The sequence below is a fragment of the Mustela erminea genome, chromosome 2 (genome assembly GCF_009829155.1).
Source record: "Mustela erminea isolate mMusErm1 chromosome 2, mMusErm1.Pri, whole genome shotgun sequence".
In the NCBI taxonomy this organism is placed as follows: Eukaryota; Metazoa; Chordata; class Mammalia; order Carnivora; family Mustelidae; genus Mustela; species Mustela erminea.
The window spans coordinates 18,947,492-18,965,713 of record NC_045615.1 but is presented as its reverse complement, the minus strand read 5'-3'; the positions used below and the strand labels follow the sequence as shown (position 1 = coordinate 18,965,713).

The window sequence follows — 18,222 nt, the reverse complement described above, 5'->3', positions numbered from 1 at the left end:
GCTCAGGTCATGATCCTGGAGTCCCAGGATCAAGTACCACATCGGGCTCCTAGCTCCATGGGGAGTCTGCTTCTCCCTCTGACCTTCTCCCCCTCCTGCTTTCTCTCTCTCTCAAATAAATAAATAAAATCTTAAAAAAAAATTAAAATTAAAAAAAAAAGAGAAGACTTATTGTGAGGACTGAGAAATGTATAGAATTGCTGAATCATTATACTGTACACCTGAAATTAATATAACACTGTATGTTATTTATACTTTAATAAAATAAGTTATCAAAGTAAATTTACATTCAAAATAAATAAACTGGAAACTAATATTTACATATTCTTGGAATATAAGTATTTCTAAGAAAAAAGTCATTTGAATAAAGAATTTTTACTCAGAGGGGAGCCTGAGTGGCTCAGCTGATGGTGCATGCAACTCTTGATCTCAGGGTTGTGAGTTCGAGCCCCATGTTGCATATAAGAATTACTTAAAAATCTTCATTATTATTTATTTATGTATTTGACAGAGAGAGAGAGCACAAGCGGGGGAGGAGCAAAGGAAAAGGGAAAAGCAGGTTCATCACTGAGCAGGGAGCCCCATATGGGGCTTGATCCCAGGACTCTCACCCAAGGGGAGCTGCTTAACTGACTGAGACACCCAGGTGCCCCTTAAAAATAAAATATTTTAAAAAAAGGATTTTTTACTCAGGTATAGATTATATAGCATCATAGAATTATAGATCAAGTTGACCCCTATTACTGGTAAGGAAATAAAGCCCAGACCTGCCCAAAGTCTAGGCTAGTTAAAGGAGAGGCTGAAGTTAAAACCCTGATCCCATGCCCTTTGGCTACTGTACTCTACTGTTGTGCACATCTTGTAAGTCATAATACATTTTATTTTATTTTATTTAAGATTTTATTTATTTATTTGACAGAGAAAGAGAGAACACAAGCAGGCGGAGAGGCAGGCAGAGAGAGAGGGCGAAGTAGGCTCCCTGATGAGCAGAGAGCCCAATGCGGGGCTTGATCCCAGAACCCTGAGATCATGACCTGAGCCGAAGGCAGAGGCTTAACCGACTGAGCCACCCAGGCGCCCCCATAATACATTTTAGAAACAAAAACTGAATTCCCAAGGTTTTTTTTTTTTTAAAGATTTTATCTATTTATTTGAGAGAGATTTATTGAGAGAGATCACAAGCAGGCAGAGAGGCAGGCAGAGAGAGAGGAGGAAGCAGGCTCCCCGCTGAGAAGAGAGCCCAACGCGGGGCTCGATCCGAGGACCCGGAGTTCATGACCTGAGCCGAAGGCAGCAGCTTAACCCGCTGAGCCACCCAGGCGCCCCCATAATACATTTTAGAAACAAAAACTGAATTCCCAAGATTTTTAATTACAGTAATTGAGTCATGTTACTTACATTTGAGAAATAGATGATTAATATCAAGGGTATATAAGTGATATATTTTGCTATTAGATTTTAATTTTTAGCCTTTGTAGAAGATGCTCAGATCCTGGTATAATGTGGGTATTTTTGTTTTCTATGTAGAATATCTAAAAAATGACCACACCAAACAAGACACCTCCTGGTGCTGACCCTAAGCAGTTGGAAAGGACTGGAACAGTGCGGGAAATTGGGTCACAAGCTGTTTGGTCACTCTCATCTTGCAAACCAGGTAAATCAAAACAAAACAAAAAAAGTTGTTTGTAATAACTACTTATAGTTTCCTCATATGCTGGATGCTAGACTTTAATATTCTTTTTTGTTTAGATGCTTTAATTCTAAGGTAAATTTAATTGAGTTTTTATTTGTCATATATCTGTTCCCATTTGCTTTACTAATATCCACTTCAATTTAACTGCATATTTCATAAGGTTTCTTCTTACCCTGTTCTATCTCTGCAATGATTTAGTTATTTGGTGAGCATTTTTTGTTGGCTCTTTCTCTAGATGAGATAAGTGGGTGATACACTTTTTGAGTGATTGTGTATTCCTAAATATTTTTTTTAAATCTTGGTTAGTATAGAATTTTGGGGTGGCAGTCCTTTTCTCAAAAATTTGTGGATACTATTTCACCATTTCCTTTTTGTTACGAATAAGAAGGCCTAAGCTTGTCTTTCTTTTTTTCTAGGTGATTTGTTCTTTCTTTCTGGAAAGCATTTAAACTTTTTCTGTTCTTTTTTTTTTTTTTTTTTTAAATCTTCATGCATCTGGATTTTTTTTTTTTTTAAGATTTTATTTATTTGACAGGCAGATCAGAAGCAGGCAGAGAGGCAGGCAGAGAGAGGGAGGAGGAAGCAGGCTCCCCACTGAGCAGAGAGCCTGATGCGTGACTCGATCCCAGGAGCCTGGAATCATGACCTGAGCTGAAAGTAGAGGCTTTAACCCACTAAGCCACCCAGGCGTCCCTAAACTTTTTCTGTTCTTAGAGTTTAAGACTCTTGCCAGGATATGCCAAGATACTTGTGTATCTTTTTCATCTGTCTGACTTTTAATTTGATGGGCACTTTCAATTTGTAGACTAAAGCTCATAGAAAGTTTTCTAGCTTGAGGAACTTTATAATGTTATTGGTTTTTTTTTTTTTTTTTTAAAGATTTTATTTATTTATTTGAGAGAGAGAGACAGTGAGAGAGAGCATGAGCGAGGAGAAGGTCAGAGAGAGAAGCAGACTCCCTGTGGAGCTGGGAGCCCGATGCGGGACTCGATCCCTGGACTCCAGGATCATGACCTGAGCCGAAGGCAGTCGTCCAACCAACTGAGCCACCCAGGCGTCCCATGTTATTGGTTTAATAGTCACTTTTCCTTTGGGAATTTGTTATTTATACGTTAAGACTCCTATAGCAGTATTCCCAACCAGACCTCTTTTTTCCTCTTAAGATTTCTTTCTCTTTCTTTTTATAAGTAATTTTTGAGGTATAATTTATGTTCAATAAAAGTTATCCTTTCCAGGTGTTTAGTTGTATGAATTCTAACGAACACATACCATCACAATCAAATATAGAATATTTCCATTATCCAAAGAAATTCCCTCATGCCCCTTTCTGGTCAGTCTTCTGCCCCCTTACCAGCTCCCGACAACCTTTGATCTGTTTTATATCCTTTTAGTTATGTCTTTCCCTGTACGTAGCTTTTCAGGTCTGGCTCTTTCACTTAGTATTTGTGATTTTTTTCCATGCTGTTACATGTATCAATAGTTTATTCCTTTTTATTGATAATTACTATTCCACTGTATGGATGTACTGTAGTTTATTTACTCACCAGTTAATGGACATTAGGTTTGTGGTAACCACCTTCCAGGATGGTCCTGGTGATCCTTATCTCCTGATATTTGTGCCCTTCTGTTGACCTCTGCTGCACTGTCAGGATTGATCTCTGGAACTAGTAGGATATGCAGAAGTGATATTGTGTGATTTCTGAGATTAGATTGATCAAATACATTGTGACTGTGCCTTGTTCTCATTTGGATCACTCCTTCGGGAAAGCCAGCTGCCATTTTGTGAGGAAACAGTGGACCCTGTGGAGATGTTTGTGTGACAAGGAGCTCTGGCCTCCTGACAATAGCCTCTGAGGAACTGAGGCCTCTTGTCAATAGCATATGAGCAAGCCATCTTAGAATGGATCCTTCAGCCCCTGTCAAGATTTCAGATTAATTCCTTCAGATAACTTGACTGCAAATTCCTAAACATCCTGGAGCCAAAGTGCTCAATCAAGTTCCTCCCAAATTTCTATCTCATAGAAGTTGTGAAATAATGCATGTTTGGTGTTTTAAACTGCTGAGTTTTGGGGTAATTGTAATGCAGCAATGGTTAACCAAGATTGCTTCCCATACTAGGTGATTATGGATAGAGCTGCTGTAAGCATTCATGTACACATTTTTGTGTGGATATATGTTTTCTTTTTTTGGGTAAATACTTAGGAGTAAAATTCTGTAGGAGTAGAATTTGTTTTTATTTCTTCATTCCCAGTCTATACCTTTTATTTCCTTTTCCTGTCTTACTGTGTTAGGTAAGACTTCCAATATGATACTGCAGGGGAATGGTGAAAAGGGACATCCTTCTAATTCCTGATCTCAGAGGGAAGGCTCTTAGGTTCTCACCATTAAGTATGGTGTTAGCTGTTGGTTTTTTCATTTGTATATAAAGTTGAGGAGGTTCCTTTCTATTCTTAGTTTGCTGGTAGATATCATGTTGAATGGATGTTGGATTTTGTCAAATGCTATCTCTATTGATATGATCATTTTTTTTTCTTCTTTAGCCTGTTGATATGATGGATTACATTAATTAATTTTGGAATGTTGAACTAGCTTTGCATGCCTGGAATAAATCCTACTTAGTTGTGATATAAAATTCTTTTTATACATGGTTTTTATTTGCTAGTATTTCTTGAGGATTTTGTATTTGTGTTCATGAGAGATACTGTTCTTTCATGTTTTTTGTAGTGTCTTTGTATGGTTTTGGTATTAGGTAATGCTGCCCTCATGGAACGAGTTAGCAAATATTTCCTCTGCTTCTGTTTTCTGGAAGAGACTGTAGAGAATTTGTATTATTTCTTTGTTACATAATTGATAGACGTCTATTGAAACCACCTAGCCCTGGTGATTTCTTTTGGAAGGTTATTAATTTTTTATTCAATTTCTGTATTATATGTAGGATTATTCAGATTATCTATTTCTCCTTGTCTGAATTTTGTTGTATTGTGTCTTTCAGGGAATTGATCCATTTTATTGAAGATATTAAATTTGTGGGCATAGAATTGTTTATAATACTCTTTTATTTTCCTTTCAGTTATCCATGAGATTAGTAGGGATGGCCCCTCTTTTGTTTCTGATATCAGTAATTTGTGTCTTCTATCTTTTTTTCTTGGTGAACCATGCTAGAGGTATATTAATTTTGTTGACCTTTCAAAAAATAGCTTGTGGTAACTTCTCTTTTAATTTACCTGTTTTCAGTTTCATTCATTTCTGTTCTGATTATCATTATTTCTTCTCCTTATTTTGGGTTTAATTTACTCTTCTTTTCCTTGTTTTTAAGGTGAAAACTTAGATTACTGATTCTAAGTTTCTCTTCTTGTCTAACATACATACTCCATACTATAAATTTCTCTGTAAGCACTGTTCTCACTGATTCTACCGTTTTTGGTAATTTTTATTTTTTCAATCAGTTTCAAATATTTTACAGTTTCTTTTGATACTTCTTCCTTGATTCATCTGTAAATGTCAATTTGATCAAGCTAGTTGATGGTGCTATTCAGTTCAACTAATTTACTAATTTTCTATCTGGGATAAAGGCTAAGATTCAGAATTTAAAATTATTTAGATATCCTTGTTTTTGTTTGCCTTGGTATTTTTGCATTTCCTTAGAGACTCATTAAAGGGAGTCTAAGTTTATAGTTCTTTTTTTTTTTTTTTAAGATTTTATTTATTTATTTGACATACACAGAAATCACAAGTAGGCAGAGAGGCAGGCAGAAGTGAGGGGGAAGCAGGTTCCTGCTGAGCAGAGAGCTGGATGTGGGGCTCGATCCCTAGACCCTGAGATCATGACCCGAGCGGAAGGCAGAGGCTTAACTCACTGAGCCGCCCAGGCACCCCAGTGCTTTGAATTGTAATCTCATGGTATTAATATAGGAGCCCTATTGATACAGTGGTAAGTTGTAGGGGTAACAGAAGTATTCTATAATCCTGTGACTAGATCTTAGTCTTTTAGTGGGTGTATATCCATGGCTGTGACCTTTACAGGTGCTTCTCACTCCCCCGCCCCCCAACTTATGTGGGAGACAGGAAAGCTAGAGGAGTCTGAAGTTGAGTGTTTTTCTTTCCCCATGTCAGTTAGGCTCTAGTACAACCCATGTTAGTTATACTCTAAAACATTTTTTGTAGAAGTCAGGTCTTTGTTGAAGAGAGCACAATGCTCTGAGTGTATTTCACAGTGATTACTTTCCCCCTCCGTCTGCAGGAAGCACTGGAGAATTTTCTTTCGTCTTTATCCTGAAGGGAACCTGGTGGGGCTCCTAGGTAAAATTCAGGAAAAGGTAGATCTCTTCCTAAGGCTGGGCTTCTAGGAGTTTTTCTCTCTCAACCTCATCCATACTCAGTCTCCAGCCATTAGTCAGTTAGCAGTTACTCTAATAAAGTTTTCAAACCAGTTGCTGACTCTAGCAGCAGTTGCTGCTTCTGGTAAGCTGTGATTCTCTGTATTCACCTGTTTCTTCAGTTTCCTGTGTGGTGGTGGTTTGCCATGTGACCTCAATTCTCTGTTGGACTAAAGAAGTATGACTGGTTTTCAGTTAATTCAGCTTTGTTGCTGTTGTTCTGAGGATGAATGACATTTTCTAAGCCCTTTGCATGTCAGACTGGAAGCTGGAAGTTTTTCCTTTCCTTTTAAACTATATATATCTTTATATTTGAAGTGGGTTTCTTATAGACAGCATTGGGTCTTGGTTTCTAATTTAATCCAATATTCTTTATCTTTTCATTGGGAATGTTTAGATCATTTACATATTTATTTATTGATATCATTAGATTTGAAACTACTGTCTTGAAATTTGTTTTCTTTTTTCTTGTTTTTTTTTTTTTCTTTCTTTTTCTATCTGTTTTTGGATATATTCAGTATGTTTTATCTCCACTGTTGACTTACTGGTTATACATCTTTTTTTTTTTTTAAAGATTTTATTTATTTATTTGACAGACAGAGATCACAAGTAGGCAGAGAGGCAGGCAGAGAGAGAGGAGGAAGCAGGCTCCCCACTGAGCAGAGAGCCCAATATAGGGCTTGATCCCAGGACCCTGGGATCATGACCCGAGCCGAAAGCAGAGGCTTTAACCCACTGAGCTCCCCGGGCACCCCGGTTATACATCATTTTTGAAATTTTTGAGTGGTTGCCCTAAGGTTTACAATATATATCTTTAATTATCACAGTTTACCTTCAAGTAGTAGTATACCACCATAGATAATGGTGTATGAATCCTTCAGCAGTGTACTTCCAGTTTCTCTCCTCAGTCTTTTATGCCATTTGTGTTATACATTTTATTTTTAGATATTTTTTTTTTTTTTTTAAGATTTTATTTATTAATTTGACAGAGAGAAATCACAAGTAGACGGAGAGGCAGCCAGAGAGAGAGAGAGAGGGAAGAGAGCCCGATGCGGGACTCGATCCCAGGACTCTGAGATCATGACCCGAGCCGAAGGCAGCGGCTTAACCCACTGAGCCACCCAGGCGCCCTATTTTTAGATATTTTAAGCTTCAGGATATATTGTTGCTATTTTTGTTTTAAATGGTAAATTATCGTTTAGAGCAATTAAAAATTAAAAAAATTTTTATGTTTACATTAATTTTTTAAATTTTTGGAACTTAATTTCTTTGAATAAATCAAATTCTATCTGGTATCATAGTCCTCCTACCTGAAGAACTTTCTCTTTTTTTTTTTTTTTTAAGTCTTTTTAAAAAATATTTATTTGTCAGAGAGTAGAGAGAGAGCAGAGCAGGGAGAACGGCAGGCAGAGAGAAAACCAGGTTCCCTGCTGAATAAGAACCCTGATGCGGGACTTGATCCCAGGACCCCGGGATCATGACCTGAGCTGAAGGCAGACTTTTTTTTTTTAAGATTTTATTTATTTATTTGACAGAGAGAGAGAGACAGCAGAAGAGGGAATACAAGCAGGGGGAGTGGGGGAGGGAGAAGCAGGCTTCCCACTGAGCAGAGAGCCTGATGTGGGGCTCTATTCCAGGACCCTGGGATCAGGACCTGAGCAGAAGGCAGACACTTAATGATGAGCCACCCAAGCGCCCCTGAAGGCAGACGTTTAACCACCTGAGTCTCCCAGGCATTCCCTGAAGAACTTTAACAGTTTTTTGTATTGCAGGTCTGCTAGGATTGTTTGTTTGAAGAATTTTTCATTTTGCTTTTATTACTGTGGTATATTTTCTCTGAATGGGATTCTAGCTTGGCAGATTTTTCATTTTTTTTTTTTAAATAGGATAATGCCTTTATATTTTTTAAAAAAGATTTTATTTATTTATTTGACAGAGAGAGATCACAAGTAGACGGAGAGGCAGGCAGAGAGAGAAAGAGGAGGAAGCAGGCTCCTTGCTGAGAAGAGAGCCTGATGTGGGGCTCGATCCCAGGACCCTGAGATCATGACCTGCACCGAAGGCAGAGGCTTAACCCACTGAGCCACTCAGGTGCCCCTGGATTTTTCATTTTTTTACTTTAAAGATGTCATTCCATTATTTCCTGGCTTGCATGGTTTTTTTTTTTTTTTTAAGAGAAATCTGCTCTAGTCAATGTAGCTTTTGTTCCTAGCTGCCTTTAAGATTTTATCTTTGATTTTCAGTAGAATAAGTATGATGTGTCAGAGTAAGTACGTGGGTATTTAATATGGCTTGAGAATCACTGAGATTCTTGGATATTCTGGTCTGATGTTTTGCTTTATTTTATGAAAATTCATGGCCATTATTTCTTCAAGTATTTCTTTTGCCCCATTCCTTCTCTGTTGTCCTTCTGAGAATTCAGTTATACATATGCTAGACCATTTGATTTTTCTAGGCCATTTTTTATTCATAGCTTTTAGATGCTTTATTTTTCCCTCATTTTGTTTTGCTGTGGATTTTTTTAAATTGATCTAGCTTCAAGTCTACAGCTTCTTTCTTTGGCTTTGTTGAGTTTCCTCTCTGATATGGTGGTTTTATTTATTTATTTATTTATTTATATTTTTATTTATTTATTTATTTTAAAGATTTTATTTATTCATTTGACAGACAGAGATCACAAGTAGGCAGAGAAGCAGGCAGAGAGAGAGAGAAGGAAGCAAGCTCCCCGCTGAGCAGAGAGCCCGATGCGGGGCTCGATCCCAGGACCCTAGGATCATGACCTGAGCTGAAGGCAGAGGCTTTAACCCACTGAGCCACCCAGGCGCCCCTGATATGGTGGTTTTTTATTTATAGCTTTTCCATTGACTTTTTTTTTTAAGATTTTATTTATTTATTTGACACAGAGAGAGAGAGAGAGAGAGATTGAGATCACAAGTAGGCAGAGCAGCAGGCAGAGAGAGAGGGGGAGGCAGGCTCCCTGCTGAGCAGAGAGCCTGATGCGGGGCTCGATCCCAGGATGCTGAGGCAAAGGCAAAGGCTTTAACCCACTGAGCCACCCAGGCGCCCCTCCATTGACTCTTAAAAGAGTTTTCATCTCTGTTGAAAGAAATTCCCTATCTGTTCCAGCATATCCTCCATCGTTCACTATAGATTCTTTAACATGTCAATCATAATTTTTTATTTTTAATTTAATTTTATTTTTTCTTAAAGATTTGGTGGGGAGGCTTATGCTAGAGGAGGTGATTTGTTTTGTTTTGTTTTCTTTTTGTTTTAATTCTAGTGAGTTAACATACAGTTCAATATTAGTTAGAGGTGTACAGTATAGTGATTCAACACTTCCATACCACACCGGTGCTCATCATAACAAGTACACTCCTTAATCCCCATCAGTTATTTCACCCATCCCTCCGCCCCCTCCCTTCCTAGAACCATCAGTTTGGCCTTTATAGTTAAGACTGTTTCTTGGTTGCCTTTCTCTCCCCCCCACCTTTGCTTGTTTGTATTTTTTCTTAAATTCCACGTATGAGTGAATTTATATGGTATTTGTCTTTCTCTGACTGACATGTCATTTAGCATAATACTCTGTAGCTCTATCCATGATAGTTGGAAATGTCAAGATTTCATTTTTTATGGCTGAATGATATTCCATTGTGTGTGCGCGTGCGCACATGCACGCACACACATACAGACACCACATCTTCTTTTATTTATTTATTTATTTGAGAGAGAGAGAGAGAGCATGCACATGTACACAGGCAGGGGGAGGAGTGAGAGGGAGAAGCAGACTCCCCGCTGAGCGGGGAGCCCAAGATGAGACTTGATCCCTGGACTTTGGGATCATGATCTGAGCTGAAGGCAGATGCTTAACAACTGAGCCACTCAGGTGCTTCGACACCACCTTTTCTTTAGCCATTCATCAGCTAATAGACACTTGGGCTATTTCCATAATTTGGCTATTGTAGTTAATGCCGCTATAAACATTGGAGTGCATGTATCCCTTTGAATTAGTATTTTTTCTTTGGGGAAATACCTAGTAGTGCAATTGCTGGATCAAAGGGTAGTTCTATTTTTAGCTTTTTGAGGAACCTTCATACTGTTTTCCACAGTGGCTGCATCAGTTTGCATTTCTGCCAGCAATGCAGGAGGGTTCCCCTTTTTCCACATCCTTGCCAATACCTTATTTCTTGTGTTGTTGATTTTAGTTATTTTTATAGGAGTGAGGTAATACGTCATTGTAGTTTCGATTTGTATTTACCTGATGATCAGTGTTGAACACCTTTCATGTGTCTGTTGGCTATCTATATGTGTTTGTTTTTTTGGGTGTTGAGTTTTACAAGTTCTTTACATATTTTGGATACTAACCATTTATCAGATATGTCATTTGCAAATATCTTCTCCCATTCTGTAGATTGCCTTTTAGTTGTGTTGAATGTCTCCTTCACTGTGCAGAAGCTTTTTATTTTGATGAAGTCCCAATAATTTACTTTTGCTTTTGTTTACCTTGCCTCAGGAGACATATCTAGAATGAAGTTGCTATGGTTGATGTCAAAGAGGTTACTGCCTGAGTTCTCCAGCCACGGGAGATTTTTTAATGTTTCTCCATTATTAGTTTTCAACTATCTCTGTACTCCTGTGCTTCAGAGTGTGTCTCTTTCCATGTTCTTGCCTTGTCTTCAGTAGTAGATTGCTGTGTCTTGTCACTCAGTGCAGGCTTCTCTGTTTTCCTGGTCCAGCTATTATTTTAGCCCTTGTGTGCCTGGCCTCTAAAGTAGGGCTTTCTCAGTATTTTGGTCCCCCCTACCTATGATAGCCAAACTCTGCCTTGGATCTGTGGCTAGTCTTTTGTGGGAGAGTTTTCTGCACCCCCCCATCCCCCACCTGAGGAAGGGTTGTTCCCTGCATCTACCGCAGGTATTGAACGTTTTTTCTTTTAATCTTCTCCCAGTAGAGAAGGGTCTGTCCTGGAGTCAGTAGGTTTGATGCTCATCCTCCAGCAGCTTAAGTCCTTTGTTCTGTTGGAGAGAAGGGTTTGGGAAGAACAGTAGGTCTTTTGGCTTTTCCTGCAGTGGTGGTCAGTTCTTTTCTTCACGCATCTACCACTGAAGTATGTTTTCTGGTCTCCTCTAAATCTTTCTGTTACATAGACAGTGAAGGCCCTTGGAAAAGATTCTGAGAGTCAGTGTGCGTTCCCCTTAGATTCGGGACTACCAGGGTTGCTGTCCTTTTATGCTAGCCCACACTTGGCCTTTAACAGGTTGTTTAGCAGGGTCTGCCTAATGTCTTATGTGTCTGTTTGGCCACTGTTCCTCCCTCCCATGCTCTACCACAATTGGGACAGGCTGTATATCATTTTTCTCCTGAGGCTGAGAGGCGCTCCTTCTTGGGTTTTAGACTTTTTGGTTGCTGCATTTTTTTCAAGCTCTTATGTTTTTTTTTTTTTTTTTTTAGATTTAATTTATTTTTCAGAGACAGAGGGAGAGAGCGCAAGCGAGCACAGGCAGACAGAGAGGCAGGCAGAGGCAGAGGGAGAAGCAGGCTCCCTGCCGAGCAAGGAGCCCGATGTGGGACTCGATCCCAGGACCCCGGGATCATGACCTGAGCCGAAGGCAGCTGCTTAACCAACTGAGCCACCCAGGCGTCCCTCAAGCTCTTATGTTTTCAAGAAAAATTATGAGTTTGTAGTTTATCTAGCCTCTTCTTGTTTGAATGGAAGTGATGCATTTTTTCCCAGCTTTCTACATCCTGGGCAGCTGCAGAAGTTTCTAACATTCTTTATAGTATAAAATAGTTCTATGAATTTGCTCAAATTGAATACCTACCTTTGCTTGATCTAGTAGCATAATTTAGCTGGTGCCTTACTGTATCAATAATGGGGTATAAGTCAGTGTCAGTTCATATCCCTTGATGCTATGAAGTTTGCAGAGGGCAATGTATAATTGGCTCCCTGAAGATGCCCCACAGCTCTGACAGCTTGGAGGTACAGAATAGAACAGTAGTTCTACTGCCAGGAGAGTGGTGGGATCACTACAAAATGTGTTAAGTATGAAAGTCATGCAGTTTATCAGTGTTGTGTCAAACGTTGTACTTGCATCACCTTTGGGTCCCTCAGTGAACTATCATTAGGTGATTATTTTCTGCATAGAGTGAATGACTGCTCTTTATTAATGAGAAGCAGAATGAGAAGGTTGTTTAACCTTTGCTTCTCTATGGTTAGATATTTTTCATTTCTAGGCAGCAGATAATTGCTGAAGTCTGTTAACTCTTTAATAGAGTAAAAGTTATAAAAGACAGAATCCTTGCTATCAAGGAGTTCACAATTTAGTGGAGGGATTAAAGCTTTAAACAAGTCATTATAATGCAGTGTAATAATTTACAACTCTTTTTTAGTGCTTACTAAATGACAGGTCCTGTTCTAAGTACTTTACATGTGTATGCAGTACGTATTGTTATTGTTATCATTTTCTAAATGAGGAAACTATAGTACAGAAAGTTAAGTAATTTGGCAGTGATCACATAATTAATGGGAATGCTATGACTCAAGGCAGTCAGGTTCCACAGTGTCATATTGCTTTCCACGAAGTATGGGTTCAATATTGACCCAGAGTAAGAAGTGATTGATTCTGCTTAACAGATCAGGGAAGGCTTCATGGAGATGCTTGTTCTTCATGATGGAACAAGAAGAGGATTTCATTGAATAAAAACATAAAGGGAAGGGGGCGCCTGGGTGGCTCAGATGGTTAAGCATCTGCCTTCGGCTCAGGTCATGATCTTTAGGTCCTAGGGTCAAGCCCCATTTCGGGCTCCTGGCTCAGGAGGAGTCTGCTTCTCCTTGCCCTCTGCCTCTCTCCCCCTGTTTATGTTCTCTCTCTCTCTCTTTCTGTCTCAAATTAGTAAATAAGATCTTAAAAACAAACAAACAAAAAGGACATAAAGGCAAGACGAACAGTAGGCACAAAGGTGTAGAGCTTAGACAAAACACAGCTCATTCAACAGTTTTAAGTAAAACTAGAATAAAAGGAAGTGGCGTAGGTAAATCTAGCTAGTTAGGTAGAGGGCTGATCATAGAGGGCTTTGTTAAATAGTTGGTACTTTATTGTACAGAGCTCTTAAAAAGTTTTAAGTAGCAGAGTAAAACATTCAGTATTTGTTCACATTTGAGAAGTTTAGAGGATGGATTGAAGTGAAGCAAAGTTAGAGGTAAAGAAATCATTTAGAAGACAAGGAATAATTTAGGGGAGAAGTGATATAAGGAAGACTTTAAATAAACTTTCTAAATCTTTTTTAAGTTATTTTTTTTTTAAAGATTTTTATTTATTTATTTGACAGAGAGAGGCACAGCTCATGACCTGAGCTGAAGGCAGACGCTTAACAGACTGAGCCACCCAGGTGCCCCAAACTTTCAAAATGCAAAATAACAGTTTGTAGGAGGTACAAATTTACTTGCCTGCTACAGTGTGGTAGGTGGTATAGAGCTTTGCAAAATTACTCTGTCTTTGGAAATAGTGGTCCATTATTTCACTCAGATTGAAGTTGGAATGTATTTAGTAGATTCAGCCTAGTTGAAGACGCATCACAAACAATTCCACAATTCAGCACAATTGTCAGTCTCTGTCCAAGAGACTGGAAAAACTAAAGGTCAGATTTGTGTGACTGCTAGCATTATAACAGAGTCTTATTACAATAAATTAATCATTTAATTTCATAAGCCCTAAATTCATATCATGTTGGGCAACAAAATTAGGGGACAAATAGGTACATCTTCTGTGTTTGACTCTATATTTGATGCTTTATAAGCCAAGTATTTCATGAGGTTGTGTTTTGTGGACATGTGATCCATGACATATTTTCCACTCGATTCATATATTTTACCAAGACATTTCTTTTATGAGTTAATTTTGAGAGGCATAATTGGATGATGTAAGTTGTTTTTCTTAAAAAAATAACTGAATTTTAATTTTTTTAACGTTATGCCATAACTGACAATTGTGATCAGTGAGTAACTTTCTGGTTGAATAGCAATATGTGCTTTGGAGAAAATAAAGCAACAATATAATAAATAGACCAAGAAAGGCTTTTCTTGGAAAATGAAATTTGTGCTGAGATGTAAATGTTAGAAGAATCCATTGTGCAGAGATTTCACAGAAGAACCTTGCTGACAGAGGAAATAGCTACTTCAAAGACCCTAAGCTAAATGGTTTGGCATGCTTGAGTTTCAGAAAGAAGTCTAGTGGGCCAGTGGATGGTGGATAAGGAGGAGAAGTGGTAGAAGATTAGGCTGGAGACATAATTAGACAGAGGCCAGGTTGAATTCTGGTAGAATTTGGATTTGAAGTACAATTTGGATCTGAAGTACAAGAAGGTGCCAATGGAGATGTTAAGCAGGAAAGAGAGATGATCTGATACAGTTTTTTTTTTTTTTTAATTTCTATGGCAGAATTAATTAATTAATTGATTGATTTTTTGAGGGGGGAGGGGCAGAGGGAAAGGGAGAATCTTTTTGTTGTTGTTCTCAAAAAATTCACTATGGCCATTGAGAATAACGGCTGGTAGGAGAATAATGGTGTAGACTGGTGGAAGAATGACTAGTACAATAATTTGTGTCAGATGATGTTGAATTGGAATAGGCTCATGGTGGATGATAGGGAGAGAGATGATGGCTTTGGGATGTATTTTTAGAGGTGGAAAAATTACGACTTACTAAAGGAAAGGAGAAATTCAAGACTGACTCTTAGGCGTCTGGCTGAATAACTCATTATTATTATTTCTTAAGTTGAGAAAGTGAGGTGGGAGGAAATACATAGGTTTTGGTTCAAAAAAAAAGTTATGATTCAGACACATTAGTTTTGAGATCAGCATTCTAGTGAGATATTAGGCAATTGAGTGTAGAAGTTTGGAGCTCTGGGGAAAGGTCTGGGTGGAGACACAAAGTTGAGTTATCAATATATTGATGATATTGTAAGCTTGGGACTGGATTGACTCCCCTAAGGAGAGATTGTTTTTAGAAAAAAGAGTAAAGTCTCAGGGCTCCTTCAAGATGTAGAGATCTGGAAAACAGTAAGAATAAGAATCAGCAAAGGGAACTAAGGAGAAGTAACTGCTGAACTAGTTGGTAAACTAGGAGAGTGGGAGATCATGGATAGAAGCCAAGAGAAGACAGTGTAATCAAGAAGTTAATTAATTCTTCATCTCTTTATTTTCTTTCTTTTTTCTTAAATTGAAGTATTCTGGACATGCAATATTGTATTAGTTTCAGGTATACACCATAATGTTTTGACAATTCTGTATATTACACGATGCTTACACCTTGGTGAGTATAGTTATCATCACCATACGTTATTATAGTATTATTGACTACATTCCCTATGCTTTACTTTAATTTTACCCATAAAATCATGACCTGAGCTGAAATCACAAGTCAGATGCTTAACTGACTGAGCCATTTAGATGCGCCCTTCCCCTGTCTTCCCCACACTTTTTTTTTTGACAGGTCTTGCTAAACATTTGTCAATTATATCTTTTCAAAGAACCAACTCTCATTATGTATTTTTTTTTAGCCTATTTCATTTATTTCTGCTCTGCCCTTTATTATTTCTTTCCTTCTACTAACTTTGGGCTTTGTTTCTTGTTCTTTTTTTAGTTCCTTTAAGTTTAAGATTAGATTGTTTATTTGAGACTTTTCTTGTTTCTTGAGGCAGGCCTGTATCTCTGTAAAGTTCCCTTTTAGATCTGCTCTTACCTGGTCACAAATATTTTGAACTGCTATGTTTCTATGTTTTTTTGTTCCCAGGTATTTTTCCATTTCCTTTTTGCTTTCTTTGTTGATCTGTTGGGGTGTGTGTGTGTGTGTGTGTGTGTGTGTGTGTGTGTGTGTGTTTAAGATTTTATTCATTTATTTGACAGACAGAGATCACAAGCAGGCAGAGAGGCAGGCAGAGAGAGAGGAGGAAGCAGGCTCCCTGCCGAGCAGAGAGCCCGATGCGGGGCTGGATCTCAGGACCCTGGGATCATGACCTGAGTGGAAGGCAGAGGCTTTAACCCACTGAGCCACCCTGGCGCCCCGATCTGTTGGTGTTTTAATAGCATGTTGTTTAGCCTTCATGCGTTTGTGTTTGTTTCTTCATTTCTTTATTATAGCACTTAACACTTTATATTGTAATTTATCTGCTTAAATCCCTTAGTGCTGGCCAGTAGAATGTATTGGACTGTACAGTGAGATAGCTGCTAGCTATGTGTGAGTACTTTAAATGTGACTAGTATTCCTGAGAAATAAGATTTTAAATTTTACTTTTTTTTTTTTTTTTAAAGATTTTATTTATTTATTTGACAGAGAGAGATCACAAGTAGGCAGAGAGGCAGGCAGAGAGAGAGAGAGGAGGAAACAGGCTCCCTACTGAGCAGAGAGCCCGATGCGGGACTCGATCCCAGGACTCTGAGATCATGACCTGAGCGGAAGGCAGCGGCTTAACCCACTGAGCCACTCAGGCGCCCAATTTTACTTATTTTTAATTAGTTTAAATGTAAATAGTTATAGCATAGATAGTGCATTAAATAGATGAACTCTTCCACAGAGACCTCACGTAATCTATCTTTGTGTCTTCAGAGTAAAGATAATACCCTAGTTATAATAGCGCCTTAGCAAATATGAAGATATTTGTGTTAAAAGATATGTTTTAGGTGGCAATGGCTGTTTTACTCCTAAAGGTAATCTAAGCTAGGCTAGTCAGATGTATCTCATCTATTGATGTTGTGTTAGTTAGCTCTTGCTGCACTAATGGTGTTTAACAAACCCTAATCTCTCAGTGCTGTATTATAACAACAAAACTTATTTCTTGCTTGTTATGACCTGGCTCTAGGTTGTGAATTGGGTCCAGGCCTGCTATGTGTGTTCAGGCATGATGTCTTAGTGGGGTGCCAAAATTCAAAAGGCCAAGCCAGACCTTGCAAGCACATTTAAAACCTCTGTTTGGGGGTGCCTAGATGGCTTGGTTGGTTGAATGTTCAGCTTTTGATTTCAGCTCAGGTCATGATCTCGGGGATCCTGGGATGAGCCCTGCATCAGGCTGTAAGCCTGGTTCAGAGTCTGCTTGTCCCTGTCTTTCCCTCTGCTTCTCCCCCAACTCATGCATTCCCTCTCCGTCTCTCTCAGGTTCTCTCTCTCTCAAATAAATAAATAAAATCTTTATAAATAAATTAAATTAGACCACTGTTTGTGTCACATCCACCCACATTGTGTTGACCAAAACAAGTCATGATTAAGCTCCAATATGACGAGTACAGAATGATTTTCTTCCCATGGAGGATGGCTAGAGAAGAGTGGCTATTTACTAAGCAGCAACAGTAACCATAGGTTAGTGCTGGTTTTCTTTTCCTTAGAGATGTGGTTCTCATCTGGGGATGATTTTGCCCCATAGGAGACATTTAGTAATGTCTGCAGTTGTTTTTGATTGATACAACTATCGGCATGGGGAGGACTGTGACTCACAGCTAGTGGATAGAGGCCAGAGATGCTGCTAAATATCTTATAATGCTCAGGACACCCTGCCCCTGAAGGAATTATCCAGTGCACAGCATCACTAGTGCCCAGGTTGAGATGACTTGCCATAAAACAGTAGTTCTAAAATTTTAGCATGTATCAGAATCACCTGTAGGATTTATTAAAATACAGACTCTCAAAGGACTTAACTCTGAAAGTTTCTGATGTAGGTCTGGAATTCCTAACAAGTTCCCAGATGACAATGATGCTGCTGATCAAGGGACCATACTGTAAGAACCACGGCTTTAAGAATCAGTACATCGTGTAAAAGTTTTTTTCTGGATAATATCATTTGTGTGCATTATCATAGTACCTGTTAAAGCACTTATCACAAATTTGTCTTTTAGTTTTTTTATTTGGACTAAAAGAATAGAGATATACTCAGTGGGGCAGCTTTGGAAAAGAAGTTTACTCTCTCAGTCATGGCATTGGTACAAACAGATATTTATAAAATGTTCTATTTGTGAGACATGTTTTGAACAAGTAGAAGCTGATAATCTTGCTTAGTACTCCAGAGGAGAAGATTTAGGCTGATTGGTTCTTGATGAGATTGCAGAGATTGTACTTAACTTAATTGTACTGTTGTAGTTTTATAACCAGTATCTTAAAAACAAATTTAA

The 18,222-nt window shown here is 38.4% G+C and overlaps 1 protein-coding gene across 2 annotated transcripts in view; it reads left to right on the top strand.

Annotated features, from left to right (window-relative positions):
- ANAPC10 (anaphase promoting complex subunit 10) overlaps positions 1 to 18,222 on the top strand; it is a 111,496-nt gene that overhangs the window by 3,103 nt on the left and 90,171 nt on the right. For both annotated transcript variants that reach the window (XM_032332404.1, XM_032332406.1), the window contains exon 2: positions 1,528 to 1,654. In XM_032332404.1, the coding sequence (XP_032188295.1) occupies positions 1,540 to 1,654 (115 nt within the window). In that variant the 5' untranslated portion in view covers positions 1,528 to 1,539. The remainder of the gene's footprint in view (positions 1 to 1,527; positions 1,655 to 18,222) is intronic.